This window comes from Platichthys flesus, chromosome 24, assembly GCF_949316205.1.
Source record: "Platichthys flesus chromosome 24, fPlaFle2.1, whole genome shotgun sequence".
NCBI classification, from domain to species: domain Eukaryota; kingdom Metazoa; phylum Chordata; class Actinopteri; order Pleuronectiformes; family Pleuronectidae; genus Platichthys; species Platichthys flesus.
Genome location: NC_084968.1, coordinates 3259928 through 3276205, shown reverse-complemented (window position 1 = coordinate 3276205; position 16278 = coordinate 3259928). Strand labels below are relative to the sequence as shown.

Below are 16278 nucleotides of genomic sequence, written 5' to 3'. Positions count from 1 at the left end.
CACCAGATAGCGGTGGCTAGCCGGCTAACACGCTAGCACGTCGTCGTCACTCGTCGCCTCCTGTCTCGCGCATCAGTCCGCAGGGTCCCAGCGCCGTCATGTTGGAGCACACGAGGAATATAAAGTAATGAAAGTATTGTTGATCGGGATTAATAGTGTGAGAATGACATTTGATATCTATACAATATAATCAATAATATCGAACCAATAGATGTGCACATCCCCGAGTGCCCCGGTGACCAAGAGTCGTGTAACTACATTATTTTATTCAGTACTTAATTTGCTTACACTGATAAATAAAACCGTTGTTATAGCAAGAATCCAACCTTAAAAGTAAGACTAAGTTGCCTTTGTTATCGTTGCTTTATCAAATGTTACATCCAGATATACATGAATTGATATCAAATTGTCAGACATCACAGTGAAGTTTGTCATTTGGATCTTGGACCCAGAAGGAAACAGACCATCATCTGCGCTACGCGTGTGCGGGAGAACCACACCGGACAAGAAACTTCAACATCTGCAGGTGGCTACAACTTTAATACAAAAACGATTTAACAAACAACGATCATTTCAATTGTCCTCGAGAAAATCAGTGCTTTATAATGTTAGTTGGAACAGTCGGCTGGGGTTCACTCTTTATCCAAGAAGACGAGAATGAACTATCGCTACAATGGCTAACCAGCTTGCTAACTACAAAGAAACTAGATACACGTAAAACTATATTTATTTCTGCTTGGGTTTATCGCGTGTCCACTGTGGAGGGTACACACACGAAAAGGTTAACAAGTCTTTTTCATACGGAAGTGGGTCTGGGGTGGACAGATGTTAGGCGTGGAACAAGTGTTGCTAATGTAGCATGCTAGCTAGCAGCACTAGTAAACACCCGCGAGTTACAGCAGCTGTCCACTCGTGTTTGGGTCTGGACCGTCTGGACCAACACAGCGGCTGAATATGTAGTTCAAGGTTTAACGCACGACTCCATCCTTTATGCAGCACGAGCCTCCCCCACTGACGGCGACATGGAGGAGGAAGAGGCCCCGGTCGATGGCGAAGTGGAAACCACCTTTGCCGCGGAGACCTACGCCGCTGAGTCCATGGCCGCAGACCTGGACCCCTGGATTGTGTTCGACTGCAGAAAAACGCCCAGGTCCGAGTTCGACGACTGGCTGGAGACCAACAGGCCCTCGCAAGTGTACAGATACGGCGACGAGGAAAGCGGTGTCAGCCCCGTGGGTTGGATCGCCGTGCTGGGCCCGGACCACGGCCCCAGTGGCTCTGATGTGATGGGTCTCCAGGACAGCTGGGATAAACTGTTGGGGAGTGGCCGGTCTGTCTCCTTCGAGACAGTGAAGGAGCTGGCTCTAAACCACAGGGTCCTCTCAGGCAAGTGGCTAATGCACTTGGACTCTGGTTTTAAGTTGGACAATGCATGGGAGTGTGTGGCCAGGGCAACCCTGGATGGAAAGATCTCCATGGTTAAAGTCAGTGCCTTCGATCCCAAGGGAGATCCCCAGCAGGTCATATGCTGCTATAACGAGAATTTCACTGATGAGAGCCAGGTTATAAGGCTGGACTCTGCCATCCGTGCCACAGGGGTCAAGTGCTCCCTCTCCTACAAGCCAGACGTGTACACACACCTGGGAATCTACCGCAGGAACCGCTGGAAGCTCTGCCCAACCATTTACGAGAGCAAATTTGACCTGGAGTGCGTACCGAGGCGCTCCCACGTCACCAACAAAGTCACCAATCTTGAAGTGACATAAGCCGGTCGGAACCAGAGGATTCGTTTTGCAGGACTGGTAAATGCAGAGGCACATAAAAGGTCCCATGAGATTGGCTGGATAGTTCAAAACACTGATTTTTATTTTGGAGTCAGTGGTTGAATGTTTCTCACGTTCTTCCTTATTGCAAAAACGGCACTAAATATCATTTGAATTTTGTCTTACCATGCTGAAATGTCTCATTTTTTGTATTGACTATTTTAATCACGAGTAAGAATATTTGTATTCTTGTGGTTCTGATTCTAACACAATGACACTCACCTGACGGAGAGTGGCTCAAGAAGTCCTTGATGTATATGCATTTCTTTTTTTTCTTTGACAGTATACATCTCATTTATTTTTTTTCATTCAGAGTTGCCAAATAAAACATCTTTCAAGAACCACATGCATATGCTGTTGTTTTTATTGTCATGTACAATGTGTTTAGATTTGGACAGAATTCATTTATGACAGGAAAAAAACTGCACAGAGTTCAATCCTGCTTACATAATACTAGGATAAAGCCGCCTAATGATGTCTCAAAGCATATTAAACTGTTGAGTAAAGCAAGTTGAACTGTAGGTCTGACACCGTCATTCATAAAATAACTAGAGAAGCTGATGAGAGCAGAGGAAGCTGAGCTTTGGGTGAGATCAGAGCGTGAAGCTTGAACCTCTTAATCTGCTGTGCTATAAGCATGTACTCATTAATGTTGCTTTTTTGGAAAATGACTCTGAACAAAGGCATCTGTATAGAGACAGGGGTGTAACAGCTGCTGATGATCTTCAAAAACCATTGTTACGTTACATAAGCACTACATGGAGATACTTAATTAAAAGAGACAAAATTTGCATAGACTTGATTCTTAACTTGATTAAAGTCTTAATGAGATACACCGGCTGCTGTAGTTTAAAAAAAAAGAAAGGCGGCCCAAACACATTTCACTTAAATACAGCGATCAACACATCAACGCTGACCACAGCTACCAGGGTTGTTACAAGTACAGCTAAATTTAAAACCCAAAACATGCTTAACATGTTTCACAGAAAATATCCTCAGCAGGAAAACATTTGAACAGACGCCTCCAGCATCTGATTGTCTTGTTAAAACCAACATTTTACTGTGGGTAAATCTTCCACTATCATGTGGACGCATGCAGAGACAGTTAATGAATGATGCTAAACATAGGCTTGATAAGGGCAATGAAATCTTTATATTTCATTTGATAAAGCCTGGCTAAACACGCTCATTGAATACCGGAAAAAGTCTTTACTGGTATTTCAACAAGCACATCCACAGTGAGCAGTTTGCTACATTCTGTCTGCTCCAGCCCTTCATATCCACCTTGTTTCCTTTATGCGTTTGGTAACAGCAAAGGACCTCTAGTTCTGAAGGTTAAATGGGCAGCACACGGCCTATGTGAGTATGTCCGTTAAAAAACAAATCAAGTGGACAAACTTTAACTGGGGTGTCCTGACACAAACCCAACATGGCTTTCGCTGTTGAGAATGGAAATAAGACGATCCTCGTCAGCGGACATCAACTCATCCAACTCATCCAGTACAGGAACTTGATGGTGGATGTTGTTGGATGCGACATTTGAGCCCTCGTTCTGGAGCAAGGTGACGATGCTGTTGGGGTAATTCATCCAAGTGCTTCCTGGGTTGCTGGCGGGGTCAGAAGTGTTCTGGCCCATGGTGGAGGAGCTGGAAGGGGCCGCCTGTTGGCAATTTCCCATCTCGCTCATGAGGCGGGGGTTCAGAAGGTCCACAAAGTCATCCATGTTTAGGCTGTCCAGGGTGCCTGGGGCCTGGGCTTCAGAAAAGCTAGGGAACTCTGGGATATCATCATCCAGTGGTGCGTCCACACGGAAATGAGAGCTCTGGAGGGTGTAGGAGCTGCTGGCCTGCGAGGATGCAGTGCTACCCAGAGAAGGGGAAGGCACCTGGGCCATGGCCGAGGAAATGTTGGGGAAGAATTCATGCAGATCAGACAGGTTGACGGTTGAGTAGTCCGGGTTGGTAGTGGAGGTGGTAGTACAGGTGGAGGAGGAGGAAGATGGTGGCTGGTTCATTGAGAAGTTGGCCACTGGTGTGGCTTTGGGCTGGTTGCCCAGGCTCAGGCTCTCCATGATCTTCCATGTTTGGCTTGTAGTCACAGCTGAGATGGAGGGAGAGGCCTCTACCTTGGGCTGGACTGAGAAGAGCTGACCCGGTTGTTGGAATAAGTAGGAGGGCTGAGATTTCCCTGCACTGGCACCAGATGGCACTACAGCTCCTGAATACACACATCAGACAAACAAGTAAATTTTGGTTCCAAATCCAAATCATCAGTTTAGAAGTTCAGTGTGTAGAATGTAGGGACATCTAGTGGTGAATTTTCATATTGCAACCGAATACCCCTCAGCTCACCTCCCCTAACCCAAACATGATAGAGAACCTGTGGTAACCTTCAGTTGTCATAAAAACTCAAAAGGAGTTCAATTTGTCCAGTTTGGACCGTACAAATTTGCCTGATAAACGACTGAAACAAATGATAATCAACATAGTTCCCAATTTATTTTCTGTCGATTAACTCGTCCTTTAATCAACTTTTATCACTATTCAAATCAGAGGTGACCTCTTGACCCCTCTCAGGGACTGAAGCGTCAACATGTGTGATGTGATTCAACAGACTCACCAGCTTGTGCGTTCATAGATGGAGGCTTGGCTGTGACTGTTCTCCGTGCTGTGCTTATGTGCCGTCTGTCTTGTGGAATGGTAACTGAAATTTGAACAGACATGATTACATCACACTGCAGGACACATCCACGAGCGGTTACCTTTTTATATTATTGCAGAGTGACAGAAAAGAAATCTATTGTGTCTGAGGCGTCTCACACAGGCACACTATCGAAAAAAACAAATGCAAAAGCGTCATCACTACAATATAAGCTACACAACAAAGTCACGATCACGATGTTGACAATGAAAAGAGCAGAACTCCTTTTCTGCTGTCAAGTGAGCAATCGCTTGTGAAAACCCAGTCAAGTTGGCTGCTGCTTAAAATTGTATCCCTGTCTACTTGATCTGCTGCGATACAGATTTCTGGAGCACCCTCAAGAAGAACTCAATCATACCCTAAGACCTTGGATAGACAAGCACCAAGTTTAAGATGGCGGCTAGCTTGACTGGGTTTACATAAACGACGGCTCGCTTTGCCACAGAAAGCAACTCTGCTCGTTTCACTGTCGACATCCGTATTCGTTAACTTTCTTTGAAGTTGTGTTGTTTGGCGTTGCAGTTGTTTAGTCTCTTCTGCATTCGTGTTTTTTCTGTTAATGCCCTTGTGTTGACGTCTTGGCCACTGAACAAATCTCATCAACATACCACTAGACAACATGGGTCCCAGCTTCAGGCTCTGGAACATGTCTCCTGTGCGCTTCCTCTTCTCAGTCAGTCTGTATTCATCTACAAAAATCATTAAAAAAAAGTTATAAGACACAGGTTGGAGAGTTCCACCTTAAGGTATCACGCAGGAGCATGAGGTATGAGCACAGTGTGTCCTACCTGGGTCAGAAGGCAGGTACTGGAAGTCCATTGGCTCGCTGACCTCGCGATCAGACGGCCGGCGAAGCTGCATCTTCACTCTGATGGGCTCGTTGAGATTAGAGTCGCGATAGGGAGGCGTGCGGAACACGATGGCCACCTGCCTGTGGACGTCGGCCTGGGAGAAGGTGCCCTTTCCCTCCCAAGAGTCCTGGAAGAAACGCACCTCGATGTCCTCTATGAGGGGAGTAGAAGGCGGGAAATGTAAGGAGAAGCTCAGAATGGACTCAACGCGTGAAAGAAGAATCAAAATCGGACATTGGTGTTTGAGCATTGAGGATATTAAGAGAGAAGAAAAGCTTGAAGTCATGATGAAAGAATGTGCTATCAGTTCTGCTGCTATGCAACACAAAGTTTGGCAAAAGCTTTTTACAAGCCTTGTAAAAAGCTTTAACTGATAAATGTTTAGTAAGAACAAGTATGACGTTATTGTGGCTCCGCTTGGGAAGAAAGTAGCTACCTGACATTTTCCTGGAGAGGTCAGGACCAATGATTTTTAGAATGTAGTTCATTTTAAAGGTTCACACAGTGTCTTTACACTGAGGTAATGTGTATCCAGCTCAAGCCGAGAATCAAACTGCTTTCAGAAATGCACTGAACTCCGGTTCCTGCCAGGCGCCACCCCTCCTCTAAACTCTCAGGAGATTTCGCTTTTGTGAATGCGGCTGACCAGGATAATCTCCTTCTGTGTTCCTAATATGTGAAAGTCCCGATAAAGCCGAAATCCAATTGTTCAGACACTTTCAGGATTTATTGCCTGAAAGCGGCTACAAAAGGGCAAAAACTGAGTTTACAAGTTGAAGGGAAAGTTCAAACAGCTTTTGAAAAGAACATTACAAAGCTGTTTTAACATTCTGTGCACGGACAGCTAGAGACCCAGTTGTATGCAATGCAGCGTCGCCAGGGAGTCTCTAGTCTCCAGTAGAGACACACTACTGGTTTATAAGTAAATAGGAAATGAGAAGTGGGCGTCTGAATACAGGAAGAAAGCTTTTCCTTCCACAGACTGCTTTGCAATGCACTTCTCATAACAGATACAGCAACGGACAACGAAACCTCACATGTAGCAGAAAACACCGCTTCACGCTGGTTGTATGGAAAGAGCTTGAGGTTGAAAGTTAATTTTGAATTTGAACTCTACAGCCCTGTTCAGACCTGGCTACATCCTTCCTGACAGATCCAATCACAACTGAACAGAGCTCAGTCTGCTGTAACCACTTATGATCGGATCTCACTTCCTCGCTCTACATTTGTCCTTTCTGTTCCCAACGCCCAAATGATGAGAGGAGTCTGATGTGACTCTGTTGGTTAGTTATCTCGGAACTGTAGTGGGTCAGAGGACATCAGCTGAGTAGCCGGCGCCTCAGGACCAGATTTCATTCACACAGGGAAGAGAATGTTTCACAGACCACCTCAAAAATGTGGTGTGAGCTATCAGATCTCAAGATGCATACAGGACACATTCAGGCCTGTAGTTATTGCTGATCACTTGTGATTGGATCAATCAGGACGGATGTTCACACCAGGTCTGACAGGTCAGAGCAGGGTCTACGTGCTAAACAACATTGAACAGATATTCTCTACCAGTAGGTGCTGTTACACGTGTTACACCTCTTTTAAACTAATGTAGCAGGTATATGCAGGTTTTCGTGCTTTTGATTTCCCATGCACTCTTTAACATTGTATTGACAGCTAATGAGGAAAGTTAGCTTGAGCTGAATTCAAGCATCAACTCTAAGCATACATGTGAGTTCAGTGTAACTCGATGAGCGAAAACAAGTGATTATTACTCTTCGATTCTCAGCCTGTCTTGCCAATTTATCTTGTATTGTTAGATTTATGGATTTATCTTTCAGTGACCTCAAATGAAAGTTGGCCAACTTTCTTTTTAAGTAGGTGTGTCTCACAAATTTGTATTAAATCAAAGCCTTTATCTCCTTCACCATAGTGGCTCATATTTCATTCTATCGGGCTGCAGGTGTAAATAAGGACGCAGGACTGTGACGTATGTAATTTATGAGGTCATCTATTTTATCATCTGAACTGAAAGGACATACTGTAGAAACACAGCAACAATAAACCTCTTGGACCTGTATCATTGAGGTGTGAGTTTATGAACTCATATTTTATATTGGGTCAATGTGAACTGGTTACAGCTTAACTGCTTTAGACTGATTTGCAAGCCTTAGACCTGCTTAGTCAGCTCTGAGTTCTATTTATGTTCTGTTAAATGAAGTTAAGTTTTACATGAACAAACAAGGCCACATGGGACCATTGCAGACAGTGTGGGGGGGACGAAATGCAAAACTATTGTACAGCGCAGACATATTGTACCTTTTTGCACTTTGTCACACAGCAGAAAGATTTCGTCCCCTCCCTTGCAGCTTCCAGAGTTGCGGTTGACTCTGCAGATCTTCAGCTCAGCTGTGTTTGGGGCCCCTGCAACACAGAAGAAAAAATACAATTACACAAATAGCCCCCACAAAGCTACAGGTCCATACCAGACACCTGCTAGAGGCAGGGGAATTTGGGCTGTGGCTGACAAATCAAAGCCTTTCCAATTTGATTATAAATCCAATACAGGGAAACAGAACGTTTTTTATTTCTTAAATATTCTACTGTATATAATCGTAGGAGAGTGGATTTGAAAATATAACTAATTGTCACGTTTTGAAAGTGAAACCAAACCAAGCGTGAGAATTTTGTTTCATATTGAATCGGTGTTAGATCCTGAGCTGAGACAGGGCCATGATGCCACATACAGACTAAACACATCTCTTCTGCACAGGATCATACAGAGAATATCAAAATGTCTTGATGACCACAATTTAATTTAAAACACATTCTCCCCCCAAATCATTCTGTAAACAAAAAATTCTCCAAACTTACTGTGGAGAAACTGAAGTCATTCAATTGTAAAAAATAATAAAAAGGGGACACAGTCACAAATGATTACTTGAAGATATCTTCAGATTGATCAGAAAAGTTTGGATGCATAGAGGAACAAAGAGTGTCAGGGGGATAAAACATTGCAGGAGATACAAAGCTCTCCTCAAATGAATATTTAAAATACGTGAGATTAAATAAACCTGCATCTACTGAATTCAAATATACAATATATGTTGACATGTGTGCCCACTCACTGTTGTCATAAATGGGCTGCGACACCACAGGCTCCAAAGGAAACTGCTCCCCTGTAGACAGAGTGATGGAGGCCTGGAAGCAGAGCCGCACTGAATTCAGGTCAAACTCCTCTTCCCAAACCTTCGCGTCGGGAACTGCAGCCAAGAAAGAGCAGAGAGAAGGAAAGGGTGACACATCGGCCTGGCAGAGCACTGCTTTTGTCAGATGCAGTTCTGTCTGTATTGAGGTATCAGTGGAGGGTTGGGCAGCAACAAATTAAACTTCCTGTTGATGTTGTGGTTACCGTCTTTGATGTTTTTCTGTTTAGAATTATCTTTGCCTTAATTCTGTCATGTGTGTAACATGTGAATATTTGGGTGGAGACTATGCCATATTGTTTAATACATTTTCTGAACAAGTTTGAGCTCCTGGTGCTTTGTGGAACTTTTTCTATATAAAGCAATGCTAGCTACATAATGCTAGGTGCAGGTTGAGATACAAATGTGGTGTTAAACCGGAGGAGAGTGAAACAGAGAGAGAGTAAAGATAAGACACACGCTTGATCAAATGTATTCAGGACAGTAGCCAACATCAGAGAAAGTGCTTTGTGCCTAACCCTCGTCTGGAACCACGACTACTCACTGTTGAAGGGGTTATTGTTGGTCTGCAGCCTGCAGGTGATGGCCTCGGTTACATCCTTCTTCTTCACACACTGTATGCCCAGGTTCTGAAAACTGAAAGAAAAAAAGAAAAAGACTCAGACAAAAAGCAGACACCTGCCCTCTAATTCGAACACTTGTAGTAGTGGATATTATGAGCTTTTTATGGGATATAGCATAGTCTGGAACCGACTCGTAACGGTTGGTGAATAGTCAATTGACAGTTTCACACATGGTGCAGTCCATTAACCCCCATTTTAATTTCTTTGCACCCCCGCTTTGGACATTTCTGCTCCCATAAAAACAACATTTAAAAATAATAAAGCATCATCACTTTGGATCACTACCCACATCCCAGGTTCAGCAGACGATCGAGTTGAGAGTGGGTGGAAGTAGAAGAACACTTGACTTTGACTGCACTGCCGAGAAATTGATATATTTCAGACCACAATTACTATAATAAGGTTGTTAATTATTTAAAAGCTTAATTGATTTAATATTGTTCGTTTTGCCAATAACCACTGCAATAGAATGCTGGTAACCACCTTTAAAACTCACATAAAATTAAATTAGGTGAACTTTCCTTAGTCTTCTACAGTACTATCTTGGTGTGGATCCCAATAAATGGGTATATCCAGGAATTTTGTGTGCTCTCACTACAGCATTTAATCAAATTGGGTTCATAATGAAACTGTGGTAGGATAAATTAGAATTTGGTGAGCTGCCTCAGTCCAGAAGATTGATGGGAGACACTGCTTTAACATGGAGAGATAGGGCACTTGATCCATAATTCTGCTCCTGTTCTTGGCTCGATCCAGGACTTACTTAATCTCAATTTTCTGAAAAGTGATTGGGTTGCTCATGGTTACTTCTTAACTGAATTGTCGTTGTGTACAGTCTGGTAATTATAGCAAGTAAACACCTCCCTTCCTACTGGCTGTATTCCAGATCATTAAAAAAATTCCTTTGTGTCCGAACCAAGAAATAGGCCTTAACCCTTCTATCGACGTTGATCACAGACGTGTCTCCAAATAGCCATGTACTCCTATTATCTTATAAATATGATCCGAATATGATTACACCTTATGGAGGACATGAGAAATTATCATATTTTGAATTTCAATCAAGCTTCCCTGTGTAATTTTCTATTTATATTATTTGACCTTATGAACTACAATGTGCTGTAAATCTTTCTCATTCACAATCCTGTCAGACAACAACTTGATATAAACTACAGTGCAGCTCTTTTCTAACTTTAGAGTCCAGGAGCCATTAACATGCTGCACTTCAATGAGCATTTATCAAAATATCAATATTTGTACATGAAAACAAGAGACGTCATATAAAATGTTATATAATTACAAAAAAGGGATCTTATCAGTTGGTGCTGCTTCCACTTTTTCTTTTTTAAATTTTTTGAAGATGTAGAACTAAAAAAAGGCCGCTGACAAAGAGCAGAGTCTGCAGAGGGAAACTGAGCTTGTCGTTAATTTGTTTTCGCTGTTAATGTTTTACTCAGATCCAAACTCAAGGGGCGACTGGCGACAGTAAACACACCAACTCCCGCAAATGATGAAGGCTGATTCTAGGCCAGTCCCTAACAAATGCCACCTTGTTCTGGTTTGAAATGTGTCCCCCCCCCGAGGCAGCACAGTGAACACTGAAATGAAGTGAACGCTGAAATGGAGTCACAACAAGCAGGATTTAATGCGTGTATCTGAAGTGCATGAAAATACAGAGTGTCCCGCTTGCACACGTACCTGTGTATTCGTCTCTCCTGCAGGTCCGCCTCGTAGTAGCCATGTTTGCAGTCCTTCCCGACCAGTTCGTGGGGGTGAGGCTTGTGCGGTGCATTCTTTGTCACCAACGAAATGCGCACACGCAAGGGGCCGCTGTAGTTGTGTACCTGTGGGAGGAATTTGTGTCACACTTCGGTGAATCCAAAATTCAATTTTAAGAGCACTTTAGAAGAGTGGATGTTTGTTTTAGTAGACTAGTTAAAAGGTTTGATCTCACCAGTCCCTCTGATGAAACCCCTTAAAATAACTTGCATGGCTTTGTAACACAGGAAGCAGCAATATTACAAATGCTTCAGAGCTCAACAATCTTTAAGAAGCAATGGCTAAAAGCTCACTAATTTATGTTGGGTCATTTGTTTGATTCTTACACAATCTGAAGAGATGGGACAGTGGAGCTGTGGTTAGCGATGGGGCTGACCACAGCTCCACTGTGCCGGCCTCCTCTAAAGCCTTCGAAAAAGTAGTAAAAATAATCCTTTCTGCTCCATTCATCATCTCCAATCAGGGGGTGATGTTGTCACTTGTTTCTTTGTTTCTGGATTACTGAAAAAAATGCAGAACTGATTTCCACATGACCCAAGAAGGAATCAGTTACATTTTGAAGCTGAACCAGGATTTCATTTTTCACTTATTCAATATATGCAATATGGTTATAGATCGGTCTATCAGCCCTGAAAGAGTAATGCACTCCTCTGAGCGCACCTTTAGTTCCACACTTGGGTCACATGATGAAAACTGCTGCTATTTTTTAGAAAATAATCATTATAACCATTATATACACATAAAGCTACTCGACAAGGGGTCGGGCATGGTAAACAAAGCTCTTGCTTTTCTTGCCAGACCCTAACCCTAACCCAAACCAATGCAGGCAAGTACGGAAGTGTCGTAGCAGAACAATAAAAAGTAACATAATCTGGCATTAAAGTAGATGATGCACCCTTTTAAGTCGGCAGAGCAACATTAAATAGATCACCGCTGGAAGACGTGCGATAAAATGTTTGGTCCGGACTCACCTTGATGGCTGGGTGAGTCTTAGTGGTGTCGTTGCTCTTCTCTCCGGGGATGCTGCCGGCTGATCGTCCTTCACACTTATACCTGAACCTCATCCCCCTTGGCTTTGGCTGCTCAATAATCTCTATGAGGGGGCCTGCTGTTTGGTCGGACGCAGCAGGCATGAAAGGAAGAGAGGAAGAAGAAGAACCTGCCTGAATTAAATGCAGTTTGTCACTTTCGAAAAACACAAAAGTACCTTGTTCAGATTGTGGAACTGCCCTGCCTCTCTACAAGGCTTTATCTCTGTCAGTGTGTCAACAAGGACATAGCCTGTCATCGGTACACAGGGTGTTGAAATGTTTACACGTGAAAAGTCTGCAGGCAGTATCAGCACTGATTTACATTTGAGGGAAACAGCTTCTTACCTGGGTTGAGTGTGTTCATGTCCCATCTATACACTGTGGTGGGTAGAAAACAAGAGAAGCAAGTGCAACACTGTTAGTGTATAGTCTCAGAAGAAAGAGCAGTACACAGTTTATACTCATGCACACGGCGCCAAACCAAATGCAGCATCAGCGCGTATTTGTGGTTTAGGGAGAGTTTGTCATTAGTGTGGTGGCCTGGGTGGAAATCTTTCAAGACACGGCAGCGTCCAAAGAGGTCAAGGGATGGCGAGTAGCTTCCCAGCTAAATATAATTTCTCACTAAAAATGTGCCTGCCAGAGCTCACAAAGAAGAAAAATGGGTACAGAGTGAAGCAAACAAATACGGACAGGCTGTTAAAGATCAGTGTCAAATTTCCCGTCTCATTGAGAGGGACGAGCAGGAAGCGCTCTTGTTTCAGATTCTTGGTTAGTGAATCGTTGAGATTCACAGAAACAAGCACGCTGCGACTTTGGATCAGGAGGTCAGAGCTCCACCCTGCAGCTTGCAGGACTTGTTCTGTACGACAGCAGGAGCTACACACTTTCCAAGCTGAAACAGGCGTGTGACCCGGCCACAGACCAAAGAACTTTTTCGCATCTTAGCTTTGGACCAAGCAGTGACAGATGTGAAGAGGCCAGTACTTGGTGATTTTACGTGTGAATAAAGTAGATATTGGCATTAAACAAAGCATAAGTATAAGTAGATGTGTAATGTGTGAAATCACAGCTTTATATTTTAAAGTCATCCCTGTCGATTTGTTGAGACTTGATGCTGTGAAAGTGAAAGCATCCTACATCACCACTATTTGGTGGCATCACTGAAAGTATTAATATCAAAACACAGCTGGTGCATCTGAGACACATGTGTGAGTCCTGTTCCTCTCATGGATTGTTGACTTTTAGTGTTGTTTAAAATGTGTATACATCAACAACTCCTACAAATGGAATAATCATGTGTATCAACAAAGTAAATCTGTTTTGGGGAGTCTCTGTTGTTAAAAAGCTTGAACGCATCGATCTCCATTATAAAAACCTGCTAGTTATTGTTTATTTCGTTTAGAGGGAAATGTAAATATGACTACAAAGTTGAAGCAGGGACCGATTTGAATCGTCACAAGATACATTAATGTCGGCGTGCATATGTCACAAAACAACAGACCGGATCTCACCACAGTATGTGTGAAACACACAGAGCGTAATTTCCACCTGTACTAAAACTATAGTGGGCGGCAGTAAGAAGCGTGGGCCGATCGTACTCAGGAGGATCTCTAATTGAAACCAATGAAAGTTACCCGCTTACATTTTAGCCGAATTGAGGAGAAATTGTTCACAATGGACCGCAGCATGTTACAATGTGAATGACAACTCGTAATTCCCCCCCAATGTACAGAAAATAATTAAATAGCCACATATTTCAAAGGCGTATTCCATGGGGTGGAGTGGCCCGTCGGGGCCTTGATCTCGGCCGCTTTTTGTTCAGCGATGCCAGGTGAGCGGGTCACGTGACGCACAGAGGAGTGAGTGTGATTTGAAACGATCTGATTTGTCAAAACACGAGAACAGTAGCAGAAGTGAATCACAGCCCGATGGGTGCGCTAGTGTCCGGGAAGAGAAGGCTCCTCCTCGGGGCTTTCCCCCGGACCGAGCGCAGACAACAACTCCCTGGAACAGTTTCACCTCCGCGGCCCTCCGCGAGGAAACAGTCCGGACCGACACGCGGCGGATCCACTCACCCTCCATGGCGGCGTCAGCGTCGCGATCACGCTTCTCCCTCCACGGCCCCGTTGACCCGATCCCTGTGTATACGGTTGTTTTTCAGCCACAGGTCGCTGCACACTCTCCTAACTTCTTGACACAGTTCTCGTTCCGTCGCTTCCTTCGCTCCACCTACATCAGTGTGCAAGAGTCAAGCTGCAGGCAGGTACATTCACACGTGTTCCGGTGACAACTTCTGTCCGAGGAACGTTGTTGCTGCAGCTGTTTGTTTGTTTTGTGCGTAATACGCTTCTATCCAAAGTCAAACTCGTGACTGAACCACAGCAGGGCGTTCATTTCACCTAGCTGCTTCTTCCTTCTTTTTAAATAGAAACACTTCATTTTGGGATTTTCAAAATTGAATGTATATAGACAAATGTATAAATATAAATATATAAACATACCTAATGTGGTATATGCGACCCGTATGTCAGTTCTTTCAATCATAAACGCTCTATGTTATGAGTTGCAACTAGACATTTTGGACGCAGATGGATTATGAAGTGTTTTTCAGTGTTGTCATTCTTAAAAGTGATTAAACTAAAAATGTGATTTACTGATCCACAACACAAAAAGCCTGTAAATAAAGCTCTTACTTTCAAGACTTACTTTTAAAAACCGGATTTGTTATAAAGCCATTACTTACGTTTCCTTTATTCTTTATTGATAAGATTCATTTAAAATGAATCTTTGTATTTGCTGCCCTTGATTTTAGATTTGCAGTCTTCGATTTTAAACAACATCGAATTATTTTCATGTTGCTTGTTGCTTGTTGTTTCGGGTGATTTGAATGGTGCTACGCAAACCAAGTTCCTATCAAGTGTTATCTTTATTAAGTAATAATATTTTGGATTTATTCATGTACTTTACAAGTTTGCATACCGAAATGTGCAGTAGAATCGTATTAAAAGTGCTTAGGAAATTCTAAACTGTATTTTATAATAACCAAAACAATGGAATCTTGATTCACATTTTACCATTTTTAAATCAACACATATTAACTTGTTTAGTCTTTCCAGGAAAACATAAAAATAACTCAACACCGTACTTCGTGAATTGTGTATTATTGACAGGTGTCAGGATTTCGAGATGAAAACTCTGGATAGAGAAACACAAATACCTTGTGATTTGTTGTTCTGATTATGTCCGTTTATGGACGTTGTGTGTGTCTTGCAATGTAGGAGCTTACTATTGATTTACAGCTGCATGTTATTTAATCTATTAACAGAAGACAAATAATAAAGGTCTATCTGGAACGTACTCTTACGTAATTTGAAGAACTTTGTGCTGTTATTTTGAAGAACACTCGCATGTTTCCTGTGTCATCCTCCGGCTTGACACAGCTGCACCCTTCTGTCTTTCCCCTGCATTGCTACTTGCCACCACCCACTCCAAACAGTGCGGAAATACCCAGATGACGCAGTAGAGAGAGGAACAGAAAAGCGAGTTGTGAGTGGGAGAAGCCACAGAATAACTTCTGGCCTTAGTCATAACCTGGCAGAGAGTTTCAGACCGGATCCACCTCCGTCTGTGCCAGAGGTTTATTCTCAGGGCTGCTGCAGTAAACAGACCCTGGTCGTGTCCAGCACCCAGCTCTGATTGAACTTTTTAAGTTTTGTTTACAAACATCTTCAGACAACTATTCCCCCATTGACCCACGAGGTTCCAATCAGCACAATGAACCACATACAATATCCTTGTCTCAGGCCTCGACACTGGCGAGACACTGATAGGAAACACCTCCCATCATAATATTTATTTGACAAGCATTATTCTATTTTTAATAATTAAATGATTCTAAAAACAGTTCATTTGAAAGCTTTTGCACGTACATGTCCTGACATTACCAGGAGAGGGCGCTGCAGTTGCATAAATCAGCATCTACAGTCTGTATTTGGCCCATGATATTATTCAGTGACATTTGTCATGTTTCTCCTTTTTTGTTATTTCTTCCAGTTTTCTTCAATTACATTTGTTCATGTCAACAGCACTAATGTTTGCACACACGATCATTTTTCTAACGTGAGCAGGGATACTAATGGCTGTTTAAAGAAAAATGGTTGAGGAATCCTAAACCCAACCTGCTAGGAGAGACCGTGGAGTTTGGTTGAAAGCCCTGGAAAAGGTAAGAAGACCTTGAGTCAAGATTCTTAGACTCTACACATTATGTGTGT

General features: G+C 43.0%; 2 protein-coding genes across 2 annotated transcripts; one reads left to right on the top strand and one right to left on the bottom strand.

Moving 5' to 3' along the window:
- Positions 1–12: 12 nt before the first annotated feature.
- On the top strand, positions 13–2165 carry c24h11orf68 (chromosome 24 C11orf68 homolog). Its single transcript, XM_062383910.1, has 3 exons — positions 13–124; positions 453–526; positions 997–2165. Exons 1-3 carry the CDS (start codon positions 99–101, stop codon positions 1764–1766), a joined length of 870 nt encoding a protein of 289 aa, XP_062239894.1. The 5' UTR covers positions 13–98; the 3' UTR covers positions 1767–2165.
- Positions 2166–2169: 4 nt separating this feature from the next.
- rela (v-rel avian reticuloendotheliosis viral oncogene homolog A) lies at positions 2170–14335 on the bottom strand. The gene is made up of 11 exons (XM_062383909.1): positions 14083–14335; positions 12350–12382; positions 11945–12081; positions 10893–11038; positions 9116–9207; positions 8494–8628; positions 7685–7789; positions 5312–5527; positions 5132–5212; positions 4443–4526; positions 2170–4040 (listed from the first exon to the last, which is right to left on the bottom strand). Exons 1-11 carry the CDS (start codon positions 14087–14089, stop codon positions 3223–3225), a joined length of 1854 nt encoding a protein of 617 aa, XP_062239893.1. The 5' UTR covers positions 14090–14335; the 3' UTR covers positions 2170–3222.
- Positions 14336–16278: the final 1943 nt, after the last annotated feature.